Source organism: Astatotilapia calliptera, chromosome 2 (genome assembly GCF_900246225.1).
Source record: "Astatotilapia calliptera chromosome 2, fAstCal1.2, whole genome shotgun sequence".
NCBI lineage: Eukaryota > Metazoa > Chordata > Actinopteri > Cichliformes > Cichlidae > Astatotilapia > Astatotilapia calliptera.
Window position 1 is genome coordinate 13,738,596 of NC_039303.1, and position 25,040 is coordinate 13,763,635.

Sequence of the window (25,040 nt, forward strand, 5' to 3'; positions counted from 1 at the left end):
TTTTTTAACTTAAATGCAGCAACTATTTCCCTAAGGAATCCACCACCAATCCTGGACATCAGTGCTACTCTGGATTTCACCAACGCGGTTTGCGAAGAAGGTCTGGAAACCGTAGCTCTCACGCTGGATTGCACCCAAGACGGTCTGGCTGTCGACGAGGTGGTACCATTTTTTGACCTGGATTCTGCAGTGTCTCTGGAAGTAGGTCTTCAGACGGGCAGCAAAGACTGCGCCACACATCTCTGCTTTAACAGGATCACCTTTGTAGTTGAGAGGCGTCAGTTTGGCTTTGGACTCTACTAGTCACACAATGACACCATGGCTGCAGCTCCAGCGAAGGTACATCACTGCACCATATGCATGTTCACTGCCATCAGAGAACGTGATGGCACTGGGCTCTGCACAAGGATCTGGTGGAGTCAGGGCTCTAGTGAAATGCAGTTTTTTCAGGTCAGCATACTCTTCCAGAAGCTTTATAGCGTCTTCTCGGAGACCTTCGGACAAGGCTGCGTCCCATGTGTCTTCGAGGCAGTGCTTTACTTTTGCTTCTTGGAAAGCTCTCCTTACCAGGATGGCACCCTTTTGTTTGACGGGAGTCACTAGACCGAGTGGGTCGTATAGGCCGGAGACTTGGCTTAGCAGTTCTCGCCTGGTGAGTGGATCAGGTGTTTGCTCTCTGACTTCTTCTCTGAGCAGGTCTTGACCAAGGCGCATTTTTCTCCTTTTCTTTGAGAAGTTCACTGCAACCATGACATGAAGCTTGTCATCACTGATGGTGTAGCCAAGGCCAAGGGCTTTGTTGTCATCTTCCGTCAGCTGGTTCGGCAGGATCATAGTCTTTGGCTCTGATCGAGGCAACTCTTTCTTCAACTCCTCCCTCCCACTTTGACTGGAGTAGACCCAAGGCTTCATGTAGAATCCTCCAGCTCTCAGGATGTGCTCAATGTTGGCTGTTAGGCGTCTCAGATGGTCGAGGTCATTGTGTGATGTCAGGATGTCATCGACATAAGCATCTTCTTCCAGCACCCGTTTCTCCTCTGTGAAGTGACTGAAGGTAGGTAGGTTTGCAGTTTCTCTCATGGCGACTTGGGCTATGCAACCAGCAGGTTTGTCTCCAATGTTGACTCTTGTTATAGCATAGTCTTCTATGTCTGCATCTTCTGTGTCACGCCACAAGAATCTGTGCAAGTGGACTTCTCGATCTTCCAGCCAGACGGAGTTGTACATCTTGCGGACGTCACCAAGGGCGGCGTAGACACCAGCTCGGAACCTCAGCAGGACAGCTCTTATCAGGTTCAGGACATCAGGACCTTTGATGAGGATGTCATTCAGGCTGAGGCCTCTGTACTTCTGGCTGCTGTTCCACACCAACCTCACTGGGGTAGAGACAGAGTGTGGATTTGGCGCGATGAGGTGGCTTATGTACCATACTGGCCCAGTCCAACTCTGCAGGACTTCTTTGGACAGCTTCACTGCAGCTCTGCGGTTTACCATCTCATGAACTTGTGCAGCATAGGCCTTCTTCCATTCAGGTTCTTTAGATAGCTTCATCTCGGTTCTGATAAATGTTGCTTCTACTGCTTTCCTGTTATTTGGCAAGGTTGCTGGATCTTCTACCCATGGGTATTTGGCATGCCAATGTGGTTCACTGCTGTGGTCATCTCCAGTTGAATAAGTCAGGCCGTTCCTCACGATCTCCATCTCCCTCTCTTCTGCGAGCGTCATTTCTTTACCCCCTGGCTGGCAGCTCCCACAACGACATCCTCCACATCTCGGCTGGCAAGCGGCTCCGATGCTTTCCCACCTCCACCACTTCAGAAAGTCTCTGCGGCTGGTAGCTGTGGTGGATAGAGTCTCAGGGTGATTAGGATGCTGACAGGAAGCTAGGTCTTTAGTGAACTTGAATGCAGCAGCTCTCATTGATCTTGCGAAGTGAGTCTTGGAGGTGTGGGCCATCAAAGTGACTTCCTCAAAGAGGTCTGGATGTGTGCCCCCAATTGTCTTGCCAAGTGGACCGTCCCAGAGAACCAGGTCACCGATGGAACGGATCTTTTGGGGCACCAGCTGGCCTTCTTTATGGCTGATTAGAAGCTGGATCTCTCTGGGTCTGATGAGGTCTTGGAGAGGGATGTCAGGGAAGATCTTCTGTAGCTTTTGAGGTGGAACATGTCTTGTCACTTCAGCAATCTTGTCAAGACCATAGCAAACTAACTGGTGAGGCTTTAAAGTTCCTCTTGAGGTGTTGACACGGATCTTGAGAAGGTAGCGCTTGGTTGCCACAGACACCTTCATACCTCCGATACCCTGGATGACAAGCATGACGTCTTCACTGCGAAGGTTGAGCTTACTTGCAGCTTTATGGGTTATGTAGTTTGTGTCAGATGCTAGATCAATTAGTTACCCAATTCTCTGCCCATCATTGGCGATGACGTCAAGGAGCATCAGGATCACAGGGTACTCTTTTAGACCAGTCTCCTCCAGTAGACCTCTCTCTGCTGCCATGGAGTTGAAGGCTCGTGATGAGACGTTGCAGAAAGCTTTCCGACACTGCTGCGCTAGCTCTGGCGATAGTTTAGAGATGAACTCTTCTTGAACCTCTGTATACCTCCTCCCCTCAGCTCTCGCCGGACCAGACTTGGGCCTTTGTGATAAGGGTCGTGACAAGGGACAAAGAAGGTAATGATGCTGGTCTTTGCACTCTGGTTTTCCACACAGGTAAGTAGTCTTTCTGCAGGGTTCATCGTGGATCTCGAGGCATCTCTTGCAGGCTCAAAGTTGCTGCACTGCATCCTCTTTCTCCTGTAACTTTGTGTTGGTTCTAAACCGTCTGCAGATGTAGAGCCTTCTCTTGTGCTTTGGGTCCCCACAGATGATGCAGCCTGCTGGATCAGTACTGGATTTAACTGACTTGGTACGGGCGTACTTTACTGGGAACTTTATTCTCTCCTTGGCAGGGTCGATGTCTCTCAGCTGGTCTAACTGCTCGTAGATGGACTCTTGAGATTGGAGGTATGCGAGCAGCTTGTCAAACCGGTTCTGATGAGTCACAGCATTCTTTGGATTAGCAGCGTGGGTAAGCCAGTCTTTCTTTAGGGACTCAGGCAGCTTGCTTTCAATAGACTTTATTACTAAGAGGTTCTTTATGGCATTTGCTTCATCCAGCTCACTCAAATCATAGAGGGCCTTTTCAACTGCGTGGATAAGCTCTATAATTCTTCTAGGCTGGTTGCTACGGACAGGAGGGATAGCTTGAAGCTCCTCAATGATTTCAATGGCGATGGTGGCTTGATTTCCATAGCGGTTCTCGAGGACTCTGAAGATCTCATCGGCCGAGGTGTATGTGGACAGGCGCAGATCTTTGGCCACTTTATCATCGAGGCTATCAAGAAGTTGGAATTTCTTTACTTCCACGGACCCGGTTGGCTCACCTTGCTTTTGCAGAGCCTCCCATTCCTTCCGCCATCTGTAGAACTCACGCTGGCTGCCGGTGAACTTTGGTAAAGCTGTGGCTTTCAGTTTTATGGCTGCGACCGAGGCTGCGTTGCGGACTGTGACAACTGCTTTGTCGGCATCTCTTTTAATCCTCTCTGCTTTGATCAGGACTGCCTTCCCTGACACCAGCTTTGGAAGGCAGGGTTCGAGCTCCATCAGTCGACGATCACAATCTCGCCTCTCAGCAGGTGGAGCCCAGCGGTTCCATGTCTGGTGTGCCTCCTTAGCTTTCTTCACCAGTTCTTCTAGATGGTGGAGCATAAAATCATATGCCTCCAGGGGTGTATCAGGCTGAGTGGATGTGACGTTCTCACACGCCATTTCTGCTGATTTTAGAGCAAGGGTCAGTTCTTTTTCACCATATGATGTCCACAGTGTCTCTCTGATCAGGTGCTTCACCTCCTTCAACTTCTGCTCACATTCTTTCTCCGTTTTTTCGACGTCTGCTCTCTGTTGGCCCATCAGCTCCGGTGTGCCCTCTGCTTCACACTGCGTGATGTAGGCGGCTTCAAGCTCCTCGTTCGCGTCAATCACTTTGGAGCCCTCTGCTGTGAGTCTCTTGAAGGAATCCTGCAGCTCCTCTACAGACATATCCATGTGGGTCCTTATTATATGGTTGGTGAGTCTGGAAAACAGTCTCTTTGCAGTGGTTCGCTCTATTTTCAGCTCTTCGAGTGACTTGGACTCAGCCCTGCTGTTTTCTCGGTTGTTGATTGGACAGGCAAACGGCGTGCGATTTCCTCCAGGCCCCCAGGTGGAGTCTTCTCCGTCTTTGTGGTGAGCTTTTGTGGAGTCTTCACTGGTCAAGGCCGGTTTCTCTACTGGCCAGGCCGGTTTTTTACTGTCAAGTGTTCCTCTGACTGTGAGGTGTCCACACTTGAAAAAGACCAGACTTTGAATTTCACTCAACTTTATTTAGACCAACTAGTTGGTAGGTAGCAGCAGGTAAAAAACCTTTCAACACAAAAATAAAGAACATTTCATTAACCATTCAGATAAATTACATGCATTACACAAAAGACAGATGAAATAACAAAATACACTTCAGTAAAGCCATTTACCATGTGGTTAACTGTGTTAATTTAACTGTGGTTCTTAAATAAATATACACAATGTGTCTTCTTTGCATTTAACACTTTTTTTTATAAACAATTGTATTTTAAAGTATACATTTTAGAGTTCACAAACATTTTAATAGAGACTTTAACTAAGGATTTTCTTTACAAAGAATTATTTTCTTTAAATCAAAACCAAACATTTATTCTCTATTTTTACGATCCACCCAAGGATTTGGGGGGTAACTATTTTTAATATTAAGTAACATAAATATGTGGGAACACTAAATGGTAAATGGCCTGTATTTATATAGCGCTTTACTAGTCCCTAAGGACCCCAAAGCACTTTACATATCCAGTCATCCACCCATTCACACACACATTCACACACTGGTGATGGCAAGCTACATTGTAGCCACAGCCACCCTGGGGCGCACTGACAGAGGCGAGGCTGCCGGACACTGGCGCCACCAGGCCCTCTGACCACCACCAGTAGTCAACGGGTGAAGTGTCTTGCCCAAAGACACAACGACCGAGACTGTCCAAGCCGGGGCTCAAACCGACAACCTTCCGATTACAAGGCGAACTCCCAACTCTTGAGCCACGATCGCCCCACAGTAACTGCACAAACAATTTATTCAAACTTAAACATTCTTTTTTGTCAATATAATTTTTTAAACTTAAATGCAGCAACTATTTCCCTAAGCGTAAAACATTTGCACAACTGAGCTTCCATTGTTCCAAATATATGTGCAGCAAATGTGAGCTCAAGAGCTTACCGATAGCCCGTCTTGTTCAAAGTCTTCCTCACAGTGGAAAAGTGCTTTGTTTGCCGTCCTCTCAGTATGTTGCTCACGGGTCAAATGACTGCTGCATGCATTTTAAGGTCTACTAGGCACGCCCACCCTTGATTGCTCTAATGTGGCTCACCTGGCAGGGCGGCGCACACCAGGCCGTGCTTAGTTGTTGATTGCACCCAAGGTCTAATCAGTGGCCATGCGCACGCAGCAGCACCGAACAGGTAGTGGGCAGGAGGAGGAAGAGAGGAATAACAGCCACACCTACTAGGCCAGCGCGACAGTATTATACAGTAAACTGCAGTTTTCTGTTGAAATTGTTGAAGTCAGATGAAGCAAATACTGATTCTGAAAGCAGGTAAAGGAGGTATTGAAACCAAATAAGTGAACTACTGCTTACTGTGATTACAGGTAAGGTTATAATGAGAGACAACCAGTAACTGACTTACATTTGCATACTGGTAGCGCAGCTCCTTCACTCTGTCAGAGTTCCTCTCAAATGGTACCCTGTAGATTTGTTTCATTGTCATCTGATGCTTCTTCAAAACCTGTGATGTCAAACCCAGAGATGCTTATTGTGTTTATATTCTGGAATATATGATTGTCCTGAAGGATGGAATCACGGATCTGTCTCAATGTGATGGCATTATTTGCCATCACCATGTTACAAATCTCTCTTTCCTGTTGTTCATTCATTTTCCTCTGCCACCCACGCGAGGTTGTCGTCCAATCCTACACAAAGAACAGAATACAGTAAGTTACCAGCGTAATTGTATTATTGTTTTACTCACAGTAACTTCACTGCGAAAGGTGTGGATGACGGAGGAGACTGTAGATCGAGGCACATTAGGCTGCACTCGACGACCTGCCTCTGCCATTGTGAGGCCATGGTTTATGACATAGTCTATAATTGTGGCCCGAATTTCATTCGGGACAGCACAGTGTCTTCGCACACCTCAGCCTCTTCCCCCTATTCCTCCACCACGCATTCTCAGTCTTCTCAGTCTTCTTCTTCTCCTTCTCCTTCTCCTCCTCCTCCTCCTCCTCCTCCTCCTCCTCCTCCTCCTCCTCCTCCTCCTCCTCCTCAAAGAAGAACGTCCCCTTGTCCATTTGCTTGGCCTTGTGTATCCATGTTCAGAGATCGGACTGGCTCTGGTCAAGCTCTATATATCTGTGTTTGGCAGCACACAATCATGGAACACACCTGTGTGTGACACTCCCCCTTCGTTAGTCTAGTTTCACCTGACTGTCAATGACTGTCATCAATTTATCAAATATTCAAAGAAATTCATATATGGTATTCATGGTATTATTTTCTTGACAATTGAACAGACAGTTGTGCATGCGAGTACTTATACAATGAAATCATGCTGACATGTTTTGGAGAGAATGATCATTAGACTGAGAATCAACTAATCAGTTTAGATCTACAAGATCTATTCATTTGGAAAATGTGCTAAATGTGGGCTAACTGTATAACTGTAGGCTACTTGTACTTAATCATTTGCAAAGATGCACTGAGACAATTGAGACATGTACTAAGGCATTTGCCATTTGATAAAATGAATGAGAAATGCCATTCTGTTGTGAACATTTGCCAAGAGATTTGGGGGTTTGTCCATGTTATTTTGAGAATGTAATTTCTGTTTCAAGAAATGAGCCAAATCAATGGAGAAAAACTGTAATAAAATAATTCAGCACATGTTGTGAGTTGTTTGGGGTTAAAAGACAGTGATGAAGTTTTTGTATTGAGACCAAATCTGCAGAAACTAAAAGAAAAAAAAAATCAAACAGATGTTTTCAAGAAGTTTGGCCCAGAGTCATTCACATTACAGCAAAGCCATGAAATTAACTTGAAACTCTGTTACAGTTAATTCTTAATGTAGAGCAGTCCCTGTGCTACGTTCAGTTTTCACTCCTTGTCAGGCTGCAGCTCAGATTACATTTTATTATTTAATTATTGTTCTGAATCGGTGAGATTAAGAGCGTCGATAGCTTAGCGTGACTGTTCTGAAATCATCTGCGAGCAAATCCTTGCTTAGAGCTGCTGTGTTGATCAGACAGAGCGTTTGCAGCTGCGCTTTCTGTGCTGAACAGAAACAAAACTGAACGCCTCTACAACCGACTTCCATCACTCAGCATTCGCTTGAGGATGTCAGCTCGAGTACTTTTGTTCCAGCTGCATAAATCAGGCCACGTATGGATTGCTACAGATGTGCTAGCTTTCTCGTGGCCCCTCTTTCTGAGCCCGAGTCTGCCGCAGGTTTCTTCCTGTCAAAAGGAAGTTTTTCCTTCCCACTGTTGCCAAGTACAAAATAAAACTGAATCAAATTCCAACATCCAAACAGAGGACTGATGAGATTAATGTGGCTAATGAACACTTGCGTGTGGCAGCAGTCAGCCAACAGTGCTCACAGGATCATCAGGGCCACAGTATTAATCTGTAATGCCATCCATATAAGTTCAGCTTTAGAGCAAAGACATCACACTTTAAATGTATTATTAATAAATGTAATTGTCTTTATTGAGTCAGAGCAGATGTGGATGTCAGGACAGAAGCAGCAGGTGGCAGGAAGCTTAACTAGCCTCTCTTCCTCTCTTACATCGTGTCTCGAGGCTCACCTGATCCTGGCTACCTCCCCCATCTCAGCTCGCCGCTGCCACCTCTCACCTGCCCAAGGATTCAGACGCTCGCTGAGCCGCCAGCACTCATGATTTATTCGATGTAATTTCCTGTAAACTGCTCCGACGCTTTCTTGTCGGGCGTAATTCTGTGTGCTCGTGCTCTCGGTGAGGCAGAGGAGGCAGCTGCTGCTGGAAGCAGAGCCTGACTCTGGAAATAAATTGGTTTTATGAAAAATACCCGCTGTGTTTGTTTGTACCGTGGGAGGAGTTTTAAAGGGGACAGACCTCTGAGACTCTTTCTGTGGATCGGGGAGGTCACTGTTTGGATCCTGTGTGGTTCTTAAGGTGGCAGGAATGCTGGCTGGCTTCTTCCTCTACATCCAGATGTTGGCTCTGTTATTGCCACCCACTTGTAGAGATTTGCAATTTCATTTTGCAGAATAGGCACAAAAAGATGTAGCTATCAGAACAGTTAGTTAGTTAAAGCCATTAGTTTAAACTGATCAATTTAAACTGTTCTCAGTTTTAACCTCAGTGTGGACATGAATGAGTTGTTCAGCACGTTTTGCTGAGCAACTGACTTTAGCTGTGCTGGTTTATCCTCCTGTGCTCTGCATCCTCGCTAACAGCCACTTCACTAATTGCTGAGTCCATTCAATGATCAAAGGCTGAGAAACTTTGGCGTCCACGTGCTTGCAGCACCAAGGATGCTCTGCTGATGCAAAGCTTAAAGGCAGCGAGCATCAGCCTTGATGTAGCTTCAAACAGCACTCTAAACATTGCTCCTCTCCACTTTCCACCAAAGCAAGTTCTTATTAATTCATTTCAGAGAAAGGAGGAGTTCGTTAACACCTCACTCTGAGTCCTTCTTGAGGTAATTAAAATGAGTGTGTTTGTTCAGCTGCACTAGTGAAATATACAGTGCATGTCCAGTGGTGATGCATGTTGTGAATGTTAGAGAGCTAATTTCTTGACAGTATGTAGGACAGTGGCAAAATATATTGGAGTGCAGTTACTCGAGTACAGTACTGAAGTTACTGATGTTCTGATGCTTCCTGCCTTTATTCCACCATGTGCCCTTTATTTTTTCCTTTTAGCCAAAGAAATAGCAAAATCATCATCTTATTTTGAACATTTTTTTTCACTGCAAACCAGCTAGCGCTGGTCCTTCATGCCTCGTGCCCTTCAGGCCAGCTGCTCAGGTTCTCAGTCAGCTGCTGGATGATATTTGGCCTCATTACACCACAAATTCAGTGTAATTTTGTGGTAAAGATCATCAAATAACCAGACACTTTAAAATGTGTGTATTTTCTGACAGCAGCATTGGTATCTTGTGCTGGTTGATGAGTTTTTACTCCATCAGTCATAAGACATGCATTTTAGGGTGAATGGTGAGTTCAAGGTAGCTGGAATATTAGCCCAGTGACAGCTGGGACAGGCTTCGCCTGCCTGGTGACTCTGAGCAGTTCACAACATGAATGGATGGATGCTTAGTGAGGCAACAAAATAAAAATGTATCAAGACATTAAAGAATAGAAGAAACTAACTCTTTCCCCTTTACTGACAAGTTTTGACACCTCTTTAAATATCAATAAAGTCGTGTTTTGACGACCATCAGAATAGTTTGTGGGTTTTTCCACAGGCACAGACCACCGTTGCTAACTTCCAATGCACACTCAGTCGTTTTGTTCTATGAGCAGGCCTGAAATATGACAGACACCTCTCAGGCCCGAAAAGAGAAACAACGGTTAGTGTTAGCAGGCTTTCAAAGGGTAAAGAGTTAAACAACAGATGGACAGACAAACGGAAAACTTTTTCAAAGCTGTAGGCGGCTGCACTGTTCTTATAATCTGCCCCTGAATATGATCCAGTTTCCAAACACCGCTCTTTAAATATTCCATTGACAGAAAAATATCTTTTACTTACAGTCTGAACCCTGGTTTCTGTCTGGAGCCCAAGGCAGTGTCTCCTGTTTCATTTCAGCAAGGTGACCCGAGATCAAAAAGAGACAGACGCCTCCCTGTGTTCAATATGATGGTTGCTTGATCAACAAACAGGTGTATGCACGATTGATCAGATATGAGTTTTATTTGCTGCGTGACTTTTACAGCACGTGTCGCATGTGCTACTTCAAGGAAACATCACGTGGTAAATGAGGTGCAGAGAGATGCTGTTTGTGAAGCAGCACAGTCACATCTGTGCTTCTTCCTATACAGCGCATTAAAACCCTCAGGTGGAGTCCTGATGACTTCACAGAGGGCTCTTTGAGGGACGAAGCTCGCTCGTGGGGTCGTCTGCCGTTCGTCTCGGTCATTCAGTTACAAACACTGGGACATATGGACAAACACTGGGCAGTTCCCACTCTGCTCCCTCTCCAGAGCTGATGGTCTGATTAGATTTTGGTCCCACCAGCTGCATATGTTTGCATTTCAATGTGGAAAAACCAATATCTCTGAAAGTATCAGAACATCTCAGCAGGTCCAGGAGGCAAAGATCACTACACACTGATAGAAATCTCTGAGCTGATTAGGACACGTTTGTATTAATGAGCAGGCTGATTAGCATTGTGGACTGTGCTTCATTTATCATCTGAGTTGGAGAGTCTCAGTGTTTGTCTTTATCTGATAAAAATCACCAACTAGACTGTTAGAAGTCCAGTGTCTTAAAACATTGGGGACTTTTAAAAAGAAAAATGATAGCCGAGGGGCTCTACTCAGTGAAGTAGGCGGGCCTTAAACTGTGTTAGGTAGTTAAGGTCATTGGTTGGTTCCCAATCCATTAAGATAAGATAACTCTTTATTGTCATTGCACAGTCATACATAGTACAGTAGTACAATGAAATTGGAAAAACTGTCCTACGTCGGCACTACATATAACACAACACGACACGATATGACACATCACAACGTAACAAACAACACAACACAGTATATTAACTTAGTATAAAAAAGAAGAATAAGTGTATGTGTATTGCACACTGTTATTATTGCACATTAATTATTATTGCACCTTGTTATAAATATAAATATTATTGTTATCGTTTTAAACATTGTTACCTCCCCCTAAAAAGTCCAGGGAGGTATCCAGTCAGGTCAGCTATTTACATTGATCAGGGCTATTGCCCTGTTGTAAAAGCTGTCCTTGAGTCTATTTGTTCGGGACCTCAGCAGCCTGAACCTCCTGCTAGACGGCAGCAGCTTAAACACCCGGTGTCCTGGGTGTGTGCAGTCCCGTAGGATGCTGCGTGCCCTCTTGAGACAGCGAGTGCTGTACAGGTCCTTCAGGGAGGGAAGAGGATGTCCAATGATTTTTTGGGCCGTGTTGATGACCCTCTGGAGTGCCTTTCTGTGTGCTGTGGTGCAGCTGGAGAACCACACACCGATGCAATATGTCAGCACACTTTCAATGGAGCAGCGGTAGAAGACGGTCAGCAGCTCCTTCTTCAGGTCCATTTTTCTGAGGATTCTCAGAAAGTGGAGACGCTGTTGGGCCTTCTTTAAGACCGCAGAGGTGTTAGAGCTCCATTGGAGGTCTGTGTCTATGTGCACACCCAGAAACTTGAAACTGGAGACCCTTTCCACGCACTCCCCGTTGATGCTGACAGGCTGCAGCTCGGACTTCCTCCTTCTGAAGTCAACTACCAGTTCTTTTGTTTTGGTGGTATTGAGGTCCAGGTTGTTGTCTGCACACCAATCTGACAGCCTCTGAACTTCAGCTCTGTATGCAGTCTCATCTCCCCCTGATACCACCACAGTGGTATCATCTGCAAACTTGATGACTGTGTTGTCTGGGTGGGAACTAACACAGTCATGTGTGTACAGAGTGTACAGTAGGGGACTCAGTACACAGCCTTGTGGAGAGCCGGTGTTGAGGCTGAGGGCTGAGGAAAGATGAGGCCCCACTCTAACTCTCTGTACACGGTCTGAGAGGAAGTCTCTGATCCAGCGGCAGGTGGTGGAAGGAAGTCCAATTTCCAGCAGTTTATCTATTAGTCTGTCCGGGAGTATCGTATTGAAAGCAGAGCTAAAGTCAACAAAGAGCAGCCTGGCGTAACGGCCCTGCACTTCCAGGTGAGAGATGGTGGTGTGGAGCGTTGTAGCAATGGCATCTTCAGTTGATCTGTTAGCTCTGTATGCAAACTGGAGCGGGTCGAGTGTGGGTGGCAGGCAGGACATGATGTGACGTCGGACCAGTTTCTCAAAGCACTTCATTATAACAGGTGTTAGAGCAACTGGTCGGTAGTCGTTGAGGCTGCTAATGTTAGTACGCTTTGGCAGTGGGACAATTGTGGCTGACTTTAGGCACGGCGGGATGCAGGACTGGGACAGTGAAGTGTTGAAGATCTTAGTGAAGACCCCAGCCAGCTGGTCTGCACACTCTTTTAGGACATTTGCGGTTACCCCATCTGGTCCGGTGGCCTTCCTGGGGTTCACTGCCCTCAGTGTGCGCCTCACCTCATATTCCTGCACTATGAGGCTTGGGCTGCTGCTGTCCGATGTTTTTGCTGCTGCTGCTTCTGGTCCCTTCACCTCAAAGCGTGCGAAGAAGTGGTTCAGCTCCTCTGCAAGCTCCGCGTTATCCTCAGTCAACGTGGTATTGCCAGGTTTGTAGTTGGTTAAGTGCTGAACTCCCTGCCATACCTGTCGTGAGTTGTTGGTGGTGAAGTGGTCTTCGATCCTTCTCTTGTACGCTGCCTTGGCCTCTCTGATGCCTCTTTTCAACTGAGATTTGGCTGCACTGTACTGCATACCATCACCGGATCTAAAAGCGGCGTCACGTTGCTTCAGCAGGACATTATTGGATATTGGTCACTGTTGATTAATTGAGTTCTTCTTGTCGTTGTTATAATGGAGGTCAACCAAAGCATTGCTGGTCTTCCTCGGGACCTTGTTCCTTCTGGTCTTCCAACCATGATGTCCTTTTCCAATAACTGTTGTTTTCCTGTGAAAATTAACTGAGTTCTAGCTTCATTATTTGCCCTCCACAGGCATTGTTGGCTTTATTTCTTCCAACATTGATTTGTCGGTCTTTGGGCATCCATGGTACTGATAAAATCTGTCAAGAGTTCCACATTTCTGAAACACGGATTCATTGACTGTCCTGTTTTCTTTTTTCAGCTTTCACAGCTCTAGGTGAGCGTAGAGAAAATAAAACTGTACTATAGATTTGAAGACTTTATCCGGTGACTTCATCGTTGCTCTAACATTGCGATATTTCTTTTGATTTCAAATGATTAATTATCGATCCTGGCAGATTAAAGTTCTTGACCTTTTCTTTTTCATCGTTATATATGTGGAAGCTGCCATCTTTGTAGTTTTCAGTCATCAGGATTTTGGTTTAAGACATATGGAGTAGCATCCCCTTGTTCTGGCTTTCTCATTAAACAGTGCTGAGTAGGTTCTTTGTTCTTCGTCTTGGGAGCTGTTTGCTATCAAAGTGGTGTTCTCTGCATATTATAGGTTAATAATAATAATAATGGATTGGATTTATATAGCACTTTTCAAGGCACCCAAAGCGCTTTACAATGCCACTATTCATTCACTCTCGCATTCACACACTGGTGGAGGCAAGCTATGGTTGTAGCCACAGCTGCCCTGGGGCAAACTGACAGAAGCGAGGCTGCCATATCGCGCCATCGGCCCCTCTGGCCAACGCCAGTAGGCGGTAGGGTAAAGTGTCTTGCCCAAGGACACAACGACCAGGACAGAGAGCCCGGGGATCGAACCGGCGACCTTCCGGTTACAGATACGCTTCCCAACCCCCTGAGCCAGGTTGTCAGTATTTTGTCCTCCAATAAAAAACCTTTCTTCATTATCCGTACTCAGTCCATACTCAGTCCTGACAGCAGCTTCTTGGTCTTTAACACAATGTTCTTATGAGGTTAATCGAATGGGTACACAGCAAATCCAGCATGTCCAAATTAACACTGTCGGATTTGATTTCAACACTATTAAAGTGTCTATATGGGTCCACACCAGAGAGTGTTAATTTAACTCTTTTTGGAGAGTTGGTACATTAACTCTGATTTAGTGTTAAACACCAAATCTGTCTGGAGTTGATAATTTAACACTTGGTGTTAAGAGTTTATATATTAACTCTCAAAGAGTATTTTAGTTTAACTACGTAAGAGTTATCTTCTAATTCATTCTAAAAAGTGGGAATTTTACTGTTCTGAACTTCTAGAAATTTCTTTTGGAAATAAACATTTACTAAAAAGACGCATTGGTTTTTGAAAAACATTTATTCTGAACTGTGCACCACAATTTCAAAACATTTTCTGAAAGATGTAACAGTATACATGTTCTCACTTTCATTAGAATTTTGTTTATCAAAAGGTCTGACATGGTAAATGCAAATAACAGCATTCTCATCACTTATTTCTTCAATACAATATGCATGTCCTTCATTCATCCCTTTGTGGAACTTCAACGCACTTCTGCTCTCCCCCATATTCCATCTTCACAAGCATATCCTGTGCGGAGATTGAATAAAAATTAGTTGACACTAATTAATGGCACAAATAATCCAGTAAACAATTGCAGCACAGTAAAAAAAAAAAAAAGGAATCCTCTTTGAGCCATTACTTGTGTAAAATATTTTCCCAAAAGACAAGGACACAGGCAACAGGTAATACTGAACTAAATGTAAAACCTCAACCTTTTTCATTTTTACCTAAACCGTGTACACAAAACTCTGGAGGGATCTATGCTAACGTAGAACCCAGTCAGGACGTCTGCTACTGCTGTTTGCTCGTTTTTTTTTAATGGGCGATCGTTTTCAGGCTTCAAGTAGCACCATTATACCAACATTTACATTCTGCACATTGTTTTAGGTGTATTTGACCAAAAGTTTGACTGAAAATTCACATGCAAGCTTTTTTCAAGGCTGTGGTATTTGCCCGCAAACAATACCTTTCAGCTAGCTAAAACAGAATATTATGCTATCACCGAGCAACATGGCTAATGCCTTTCACACAGCTTTGTCTCAACTCCAAAGAGCCACAGAAGGAAAAGCTAATAGAAATGATTGAAACATCGCGGATACAAGCGGCAGAAATGAGCTTCCTCCGAAGGGTGGCTGGCCTCTCCCTTAGAGATAGGGTGAGAAGTTCGGCCATCCGGGAGGGGCTCAGAGTAGAGCAGCTGCTGCTCCACACCGAAAGGAGCCAGCTGAGGTGGTTCGGGCATCTGACAAGGATGCCCCCTGGGCACCTCCTGGGTGAGGTGTTCCAGGCATGTCCCACCGGGAGGAGGCCCCGGGGCAGACCCAGGACACGCTGGAGAGATTATATCTCTCGGCTGGCCTGGGAACGCCTTGGTATTCCCCCGGATAAGCTGGAGGAGGTGGCTGGGGAGAGGGAGGTCTGGGCCTCTTTGCTTAGGCTGCTGCCCCCGCGACCCGGCCCCGGACAAAGCGGATGAAGATGGATGGATGGATGGATGGATGGATGGATGGACTTACCAAGCATGGCAAACAACTCAAATATGTAGAGCAAAATGTTCTGAAACGGCTTCACTTCAGCTTCGATTGGAGCCGTGCTGGGGGCGGAGTCTGTGAATTTACTCTGTTGGTGTCATAGCCCCTCTAGGAGTGTTACGCCCCTAGTCTAGGCGGGTAGGGACGCACATAAGGTTGGAGGAGAGAGAGACCAAATCCCCGCCCTGGTTCCCAAGCCAAACATCCAAACCAGTTGTAAGTAAAAAAGTGATTTTATTTAAGGACAAGAAGCATAGCTCCGGGGTGAGCCCAGGCCAAAATAATAAACAAAACCAACTAAGTCCCACCAGAAAAGACTAACTAAACCCTAAGAAAGAAAAAAGAACAAACAAATGACAGAGCTATCCCTCGCTCCCTGACCAAGAAAACAGGAGAAAACGATTCCAAAAGAAAAGGCAGCTCACCCCTTCCGCTTCAGCCCACGAGTGCCTAAGCTTACAATTCACACTCCCACAAATACACAAGATAAACGCAGGCTGGGAAAACCAGGGTCAGGACTGCGACGGCTGTCAGGCTACTCGCTCGTTCCACACTCTCTCTCTCTCTCTCTGGAGCTGTCAGAGCGGCTTTTTGAATGTGGTCACCTGTTCCATGGTCCAATCAGCTCACTACTCTTCATTAGGGGAGGTACCTGTAGAGAGTCTTAAGCACAGTAAAGAGACACAGAACAAACAGCCCACACAGTGTTCTTATGGCCACAGCCGTAACACCCCCCTTCCCAAAATCAAAGACATCTCCTTTGTAGATGTTTTGGACAGTCATGTTTAAGGGAAAACACGGGATAGGGCATCCGCTAACACATTCTCTGTGCCCTTTTTATGACGGATTTCCAAATTGAAGTCCTGCACCAGGAGGGACCACCTCATCAGCCTTTGGTTCGAGTTCCGCATCCGCATTAGGAATACCAAGGGATTGTGGTCGGTATAAACAATCACAGGCGAGGGACTGCCACCGACATACACCTCGAAATGCTGCAATGCAAACAGCAGAGAGAGGGCCTCTTTCTCAATCGTGCTGTACCCTCGCTGATGGACATTGAATTTCTTTGAGAAATAGCCGATTGGGTGATCCACACCATGATGGTCTTCCTGCAGCAATACGGCACCTGCCCCGTTTGCACTGGCGTCCACTTCCAACTTAAAAGGGCGTGCAAAATCAGGGGCGGCCAGCACTGGCGCACTGCACAGGAGAGTCTTAACAGCCCGGAACGCACTCTGACACGCAGAGGTCCACACAAAAGGTCTCAACACACTAGTGAGGCTAGTGAGAGGTGCGACCACGTCCGCGAAGTTTTGACAGAAACTCCGGTAGTAGCCCACCATGCCGAGGAAACGGCGAAGCTCACGCCTAGTCTGAGGGGCAGGAAAATCCAGTATGGCCTGGATTTTGGCCGAGATAGGGCGCACTTGCCCCTGACCCACCTGCTTTCCTAAGTACGTTACCATGGCTTTACCAAAATCACACTTGGCGAGGTTGAGGGTGAGGGATGCCCTTTCCAAGCGATGGAACACATCAGTGAGTGTCTCCATATGCTCTGACCAGGTGTCTGAATAGACGACAATGTCATCCAAATACACTTCACACTTGCAGACGCCGCCCAGCACGATATTCATGAGCCGTTGAAATGTGGCGGGAGCGTTGCGCAACCCGAAAGGCATGACAGTGTACTGGAGAAAATGGTCAGGAGTAACAAAAGCAGAGATTTCAGCCGCACGTGATGTTAGGGGAACTTGCCAATAGCCCTTTAACAAGTCCAGCTTGGTAACGAAGGTCGCAGAACCGACCCTATCAACACAATCCTCCATTCTGGGCAGAGGATAGGAGTCAGGCTTGGTCACACTGTTCACCTTCCGAAAATCTGTACAAAACCGTGGGGTCTTATCCGCTTTAGGCACTAGGAGACATGGGGAACTCCACGCACTAGAGCTAGGGACAGCAAGACAATTCTCCAACAGATAAGAGACTTCTGTCTGGAAAAGAGCACGCTTAGTGGGATTCACCCGGTAGGCATGCTGTTTGATTGGAGGATGGTCCCCCACATCGATATCATGCTCCAACACGGTGGTACAGGATGGAGTGTCCGAGAAAAGATTAGGATGATTTTCAATCAACCGACACACGTCATTTCGGACATCATCGTCTACCCCAGTTAAATGTGACCTTAAATCACGTAGGATTTCAGAATTCCTAAGTCGTGCGCAGCCCACAGCACAACCGAAAACCAAATCGTCACCTACTGGGTCATACCGAGTTTCGGAAACCGGCACCCCCACAGTCGCAACTGTTGACACACCACCAGCAAAGTAGGGCTTCATCATATTAATATGACACACACGGCACTTTTTCCTTCGCTCTGGGGTGTCGATGACATAATCCGTGTCACTCAATTTCGCCTGCACTGTATACGGACCACTGAACTTGGCCTGGAGGGAAGATCCAGGGACTGGTAAAAGTGTTAAAACTTTATCACCAACCTCAAATTTTCGCTGCACAGCCTTCACATCAAACTTCCTCTTCATCCTACCTTGTGTTGCACTGAGAGCATCCCGTGCAATTGCGCACGCTTTATGCAAACGCTCTCTGAAAGAGCTCACATAGTCTAACACATTTTCCTTAGGGGCAACAGTGTCGGACAGGAAGTTCTCCTTAAGCAATCGCAAGGGGCCACGCACTGTGTGACCGAACACCAGCTCAGCAGGGCTAAATCCTAACGACTCCTGCACACTTTCTCTCACTGCTAAAAGAAGCAGCGGCAACCCCTCATCCCACTCCTTTTGAGACTCAAGGCAAAATTTCCGCATCATCGATTTCAATGTCTGATGAAACCGCTCGAGCGCACCTTGCGACTCCGGATGATAGGCACTAGATTTCCGATGTTTAATGCCAAGTGACTGCAAAACCTGAGCAAAAATCCTAGACATGAAATTAGAGCCTTGGTCAGTTTGAACAGCTTTTGGTAAACCAAAGATAGAGAAAAAGTTCACCAATGCCTTAACAACTGGTTTAACCTTAAGGGTGCGCAACGGAATTGCCTCGGGAAAACGGGTAGCAACACACATCAGAGTCAAGAGGTACTGGTGACCCGATTTTGTTTTAGGGAGCGGACCAACGCAGTCGATGAGGATGTGTTCAAAAGGTTCCCCTAAAACTGGAATAGGGTGTAATGGAGCGGGTGGAATGACTTGGTTAGGCTTACCACTAATCTGACAGGTGTGACAAGAACGACAATACTGAGCGACGTCATTCTTCAATCCTGGCCAAAAGAAATGACGCAGAATGCGGTGATAGGTTTTCCTAATACCTAAATGTCCAGAAAAACTGTCATGGGCAAGACCAAGAACTTTGGGTCGGTACTGTTGAGGCACCAGAACCTGTTTAAACACATTCCAACCCAAATCACCAGCTGTAGGCGGATACCAAGTACGCATCAACACGTCATCCTCGACACTATAAACACGAGGGTACTGGTCGCTAGAGTTGGCCGCGGAAAAACAACTCACAAGAGTTGGGTCACTCTGCTGTGCCGAAACCAACTCCTTTTTGTTGATTTCCAAAGACAGTTGAGGTGTCACTGATGGGCTAATAGGCAGCATCGCCTCAGAGTCGCCCGTCAGTGGAACACGGGTTTCAGATTCAGACTCCGGACCACCACCAGCACAGAGAAAAGAATCAGATAAATCCACGTCACCGTACTTGCGCCTATGCGCACGAGTTACCGCGCAAGCAGGAAAAACAGAGGAGGAATGCTCCTCAGCGACAGGGTTAGGTAATGAAATATCAGGCACCGGTATCTCAACCACTCTCGGGGTAGAAAACACTTTTCCGTTAGCCAAATCATTCCCCAGAATCATCGCAACTCCGGGCACTGGCAACTGGTCGCGCACGCCAACCGGTACCGAACCCGAAACGAGCGGCGATTGAAGAAACACATTGTGCAATGGCACACGTAGTACATCCATTTTTACACCCCAGACAAGAGCATCCGAACCACAAAAAGAGTCATCAGAAAAAGGTAGAATACCCTTCAAAATAAGAGTCTGCGCGGCCCCAGTGTCACGCAGAATCATGATCGGCACCCGATCCTCCTCTTTTTCATTCAACGAAACAAACCCCTCCGACACAAAAGGGCGGTAGCTCTCATCAAAGCCTTCACTTCCCACTCCATTGCTAGGTGAAGTGGAAGCTGACATAGAACGAACGAAACCCACACTTTTCGGCTTCCTCACCGTGTTGGCCTGCTCCCTGCGCTGTAGTGATGGGCAAGCAGCAACGAGGTGCCCGATTTCATGACAATAAAAACATTTGCGATCTGACATAGGAATAGCAGCAGAACGTGTCTGGCGCTTAGGGGAAACCCTATAACTTCTGACAGGACGAGGTGAGGAAGTGTACTCACGGCGCTCTGTCGAAAGTGCAGCACGATGAGTTAACACAAACTCGTCGGCAAGGACCGCGGCTTTAGACAGTAACCCCACCTTCTGCTCATTAAGATACACGACAATGTTTTCAGGGAGACATGTCTTGAACTCTTCCAGCAGGATCAACTCCTTTAGCTGAGTAAAGTCCTCCGCGTGACTGGCAGCCACCCACTTGTCAAATAAGACAGTTTTCTCACGTGCAAATTCCACAAACGTTTGACTATCAAACTTGCGACAGGCACGAAACTTCTGTCGATACGCCTCTGGGACAAGTTCATAAGCCCGCAAAATAGTGGATTTGACAACCTCATAATCCAAGCTGTCCGCAATAGAAAGACTCGCACAGACCTCCTGCGCTCTTCCCATTAATTTGCATTGCAGCAACAGACTCCAGACGTCCTTTGGCCATTTTAAAGTGGTTGCGATGCGCTCAAAAGCAGTGAAATATGAGTCAACCTCTCCTTCCCTAAAAGGAGGTACCAAAACAACCTGTTTGCTAGCGTTAAACTGGTCTATGGTGGGAGTGTCGGGGAGTGTACTTACAGGAACGGGAGCAGCGTCACTCGCTCGAGAACGATCAAGCTCCATAGCTCGAATGCGGAGATGCATGAGCTCGACTTCCTTAGCCTTAGCCGCCAACTCCACCTCCTTCAAGCGAAGGGCAAGCCTGAGATCCTCCGTCACCAAACCCGCCCCAACCTGGCCAGCCGGGTCAAATACAGGAGACTGAATGGCGACAGGAGCTTCCGCCCCCGACGGCATCCGCCCCTTGGAAGGCTTCGGGACGGCCCCAGCAGCTTCCGCCCCCACTGCCGTCTCCAAACTCCCAGACCCACTCGGCGAGGTTTTCTGCCCCCCAAACACTCCCCTGTCCACCAGTCTCTCCACCAAACAGTGTTTAATTTCCGCCTTCTTAGCATTCAACGGAACATCCACCCTGAATAAGTTAGCCACTACCAACAAATCTGCTTTTGTGCACCGCTCCAACTTTTCAATGGAGGGACGTTGCGCAAAATCATCCATGTCAAACGACATCACGAGCAAAGCGAAAAAGGAAAACACAACACCGCAGACACCCAACCGCATCCGCGCACTCCAGAGCCGCAAAACTCGCGCACGACGTTTCCCCCCCACCACAAACGCAAAAAGGAAACGAACCAATCACACGAACGAAAAGGGACGAGCCCCCATTTATGTTACGCCCCTAGTCTAGGCGGGTAGGGACGCACATAAGGTTGGAGGAGAGAGAGACCAAATCCCCGCCCTGGTTCCCAAGCCAAACATCCAAACCAGTTGTAAGTAAAAAAGTGATTTTATTTAAGGACAAGAAGCATAGCTCCGGGGTGAGCCCAGGCCAAAATAATAAACAAAACCAACTAAGTCCCACCAGAAAAGACTAACTAAACCCTAAGAAAGAAAAAAGAACAAACAAATGACAGAGCTATCCCTCGCTCCCTGACCAAGAAAACAGGAGAAAACGATTCCAAAAGAAAAGGCAGCTCACCCCTTCCGCTTCAGCCCACGAGTGCCTAAGCTTACAATTCACACTCCCACAAATACACAAGATAAACGCAGGCTGGGAAAACCAGGGTCAGGACTGCGACGGCTGTCAGGCTACTCGCTCGTTCCACACTCTCTCTCTCTCTCTCTGGAGCTGTCAGAGCGGCTTTTTGAATGTGGTCACCTGTTCCATGGTCCAATCAGCTCACTACTCTTCATTAGGGGAGGTACCTGTAGAGAGTCTTAAGCACAGTAAAGAGACACAGAACAAACAGCCCACACAGTGTTCTTATGGCCACAGCCGTAACAAGGAGTTCAGAGTTAAGAGGTCAAGAGTTAATGTTTCCATTGTAACACCTCCAGATTTGACAGAGAAACACTCATTTTTAACACTCGATTTTAACTACTATCATTTTACACCTCAGAGTTACATTAAAAGAATGTGACTCCGCTTAGAGTAAAATTAACTCTACTTTTGCAAGAAGACTATTAACACCAAAACATTTAACACTTTTGAATTTGCTGTGTAGAAAAGCCCACGACCTTTAATGTCCTCCAGAATTTTTGATGGTAAGGTGTGTCACATGATCAATAAATTTTAAAGTAATCATAGTTTCCTGAGGTCACGGACAGAAGGTTCACACATCCAGAGGGTCATACAGCCAGGCTTCTTTTGGAAACTGGAGGTGTCGCCCCCTGCTGGTCATTAGAAAGAATACAGGTTTATCTCTGCGCTTTAGACCAAGTACCTGTTTCTGAGGTGTTCTTCAGTTTTGCATTCATGCACAAGGATCCCAAATATTAGACAGCAGGCAGAAACACATCTGCAAGTCTGCTCCTTTGAGTACTTGTCTTTGTTTCATCATACCGCAGAGCAGCCACATTATTGGAGAGATAATTAAAAATATCTCCAACAGGACGTCCGACATCCTTTTCTCCTCACCTATTACCAAACAACACAGAGCCAGGTAACACAACAGGAGGGGCATTGCAAAGGGCAAACACAGTAATAAAGACAGAGCTTGTGTGGGAGTGTGAGGTTCCAGGTGCAGACATAGACGAGGAGACAGTACTGAACTTGAAACGAAAAGCGAGCCTTTATTTGGGCTGATTAACGTGGCAAACAACAGAAAGCACTGAGGCAAAACTAAACTAGAAGCTGAACTGGGAAAACTAAGATCTGACACTTAACTCAGACAGCAGGGAAAGCGAAGACAGGGTGACAACGATGCACATGATGGAGACTACTATGAACAGGACTCACATAAGTAACATGGACATGACCAGCACAGAGTCCTGAAACCTGGCGTAACATGTGGGAAGTAGAACAGACGACGCAGCGATGAACAAAGGAAGACTGAGGACTTAAATACACACATGAGGTGATCAGGGGAAGTGGAGACACACGAGAACACAGCTGGCTAGAATGAAACATAATGACAATACAGGGGAGAGTAACACTAACTACAATGAACAAAGAACACCAGACTCTTCCAAAATAAAACAGGAAACACAGAGACATAGACATGGCATGAACTTGACAACAAGAGCCATACAGACATGAAACATGACAAGTAGACGCACGGACCAGGGAAAGATGACAAAAGGGACTAAGAAACCAAGGATTAAACTGCAAACTAGAAAACAACTAGATGTGTTACACTACAACATGGGGATACAAAAATATACATTAGAATAATAATAATAATAATAATAATAAACTTTATTTATAAAGCACACTTAAAAACCAAGGGTATGCCAAGGTGCTTAACAAGTAACATAGAGAATAGAAGGAACATAATAGAAATAGGACCAAAGCAAGTACTAAGTATGCAAGCAGGTAGCTGTCACTGATACATAGGAAAGCAACAGGTACAGAGCAAACAAGAATTTAAATGAGCATAAAAGTGCATGATATGAAATCATAAAAGAAATATTAACTAGAGGGAAAGGCAAGATTGAATAAGTGTGTTTTTAGTCGTGATTTGAACAGTGCAATGGAATCAGATGCGCGGAGGTCGAGAGGAAGGGTATTCCATAGTACCGGGGCAGCCAGAGCAAACGCACGGTCACCCCGGGACTTCAGTCGAGATCTGGGTTGGGTCAGAAGTATTTGAGTGGCAGATCTAAGTGTTCTAGCAGGAATATGTGATTTGAGAAGTTCACTAAGATAACTTGGCGCTAATTTATTAATAGTTTTGAATGTAAGGAGTAATATTTTAAATTGAATATGGTACTTTATGGGCAGCCAATGCAAGCTAGCTAGAACAGGAGTAATAGGGCAAAATTTCCTGGTACCAGTCAAAAGGCGGGCTGCTGCATTTTGGACTGTTTGCAGTCTAAGAAGAAGAGAAGAGGGAAAACCGTAGTACAAGGAGTTACAATAATCCAACCTGGAGGTCACAAAAGCGTGAATAAGCTTCTCCAGCTCCTCATGCGGAACATAATGCCTAGCCTTAGAGATAAGGCGCAGTTGGTGGAAGCTAGATCTCACTACAGCAGACACTTGCTTATCGAGTTTGAGCGAGCTATCCAGCAGTACACCCAAGTTACTGACATAGTCACAAGAAAAGCTAGCAAAGGAACCCAGGGCAGCACAGAGTTGGGCACAAGGGATTTTACTGTTGAACACCACAATCTCAGTCTTCTTATCATTTAAAACAAGATAATTACTCAGGAACTGTCACGGATTGCCGGGGCAAGCCGTGTGGAATTGTAGAAAGGGACCAAAAGGCGGCAGCTCTGGTGCAGGTGAGTGTTTATTCACAGAGGTAGGTAAGTACAAACAACGGTGGCGACAAAACATGAAACTGGAAACCTAAACTAGGTAAACTAATAAGACAAACCAGAAACGAGGATGCAGGGAGGTCCGGAGAAATACATACGGGAAGACGCAGGGAGACCGAGGGGAAACAACACAGACGAACCAGCAATTACTATGACAGAAGACACAACTTAAATACACTCAGAGAACACAGGGAGATTACATACAGGTGGGAACACAGCTGGGAGTGATCACGTGACGAGAGTAGGGAGACAAACAGAAACACTCACATAAGACGCAGACCTTCACAATAAAACAGGAAACACATACACGCAATGACATAACACACCAACTTAACACAGACTGGGGACACAGAACATAGGAACATGAACCATGAAACAGAAGAGTATAAACACCCAAGGTAACCAAAACCACAGAATACTAATAAACTAAACAAACACGGAGTCGCAGACTCCGGATCATGACAGGAACCATTCTTTGACCTCCCGCATGCATTCTTGAAAGTAGTGTAGGGACACAGCAAGGTCGTCAGTAAGTTGAAAATAGATCTGTATATCATCGTCGTAACAGTGGAAGGTGATACTGTATTTTTCAAAGATTGCGCCTAGAGGGAGCAAATACAATGAGAAGAGAATAGGGCCTAAAACTGATCCTTGAGGCACACCACAACAGACCGGAGCAGAGGAAGAGGAGAAGGTGCCCAAGTTAACCGAAAAGGACCTGTCAGCAAGATATGATTTAAACCAGTCGAGGGCAGTGCCTCTAATACCCACAGTGTGCTCAAGTCTTAGTAATAAAATGTTATGGTCCACCATATCAAAGGCCGAAGAGAGGTCTAGTAAAACTAGGACCATAGAGCGTCCAGTATCAG

At 46.1% G+C, this 25,040-nt stretch overlaps 2 protein-coding genes across 2 annotated transcripts in view; one reads left to right on the forward strand and one right to left on the reverse strand.

Moving 5' to 3' along the window:
- mtnr1al (melatonin receptor type 1A like) overlaps positions 1 to 25,040 on the forward strand; it is a 55,029-nt gene that overhangs the window by 19,305 nt on the left and 10,684 nt on the right. The window lies entirely within an intron of this gene.
- On the reverse strand, positions 1,907 to 6,119 carry LOC113032340 (uncharacterized). The gene is made up of 2 exons (XM_026185218.1): positions 5,327 to 6,119; positions 1,907 to 4,446 (listed from the first exon to the last, which is right to left on the reverse strand). Exon 2 carries the CDS (start codon positions 4,087 to 4,089, stop codon positions 2,770 to 2,772), a length of 1,320 nt encoding a protein of 439 aa, XP_026041003.1. The 5' UTR covers positions 4,090 to 4,446; positions 5,327 to 6,119; the 3' UTR covers positions 1,907 to 2,769.

Coding starts and splice junctions, on each gene's coding strand:
- LOC113032340 (XM_026185218.1), bottom strand. CDS start 4,089: ATGGATATGTCTGTAGAGGAGCTGCAGGATTCCTTCAAGAGACTCACA.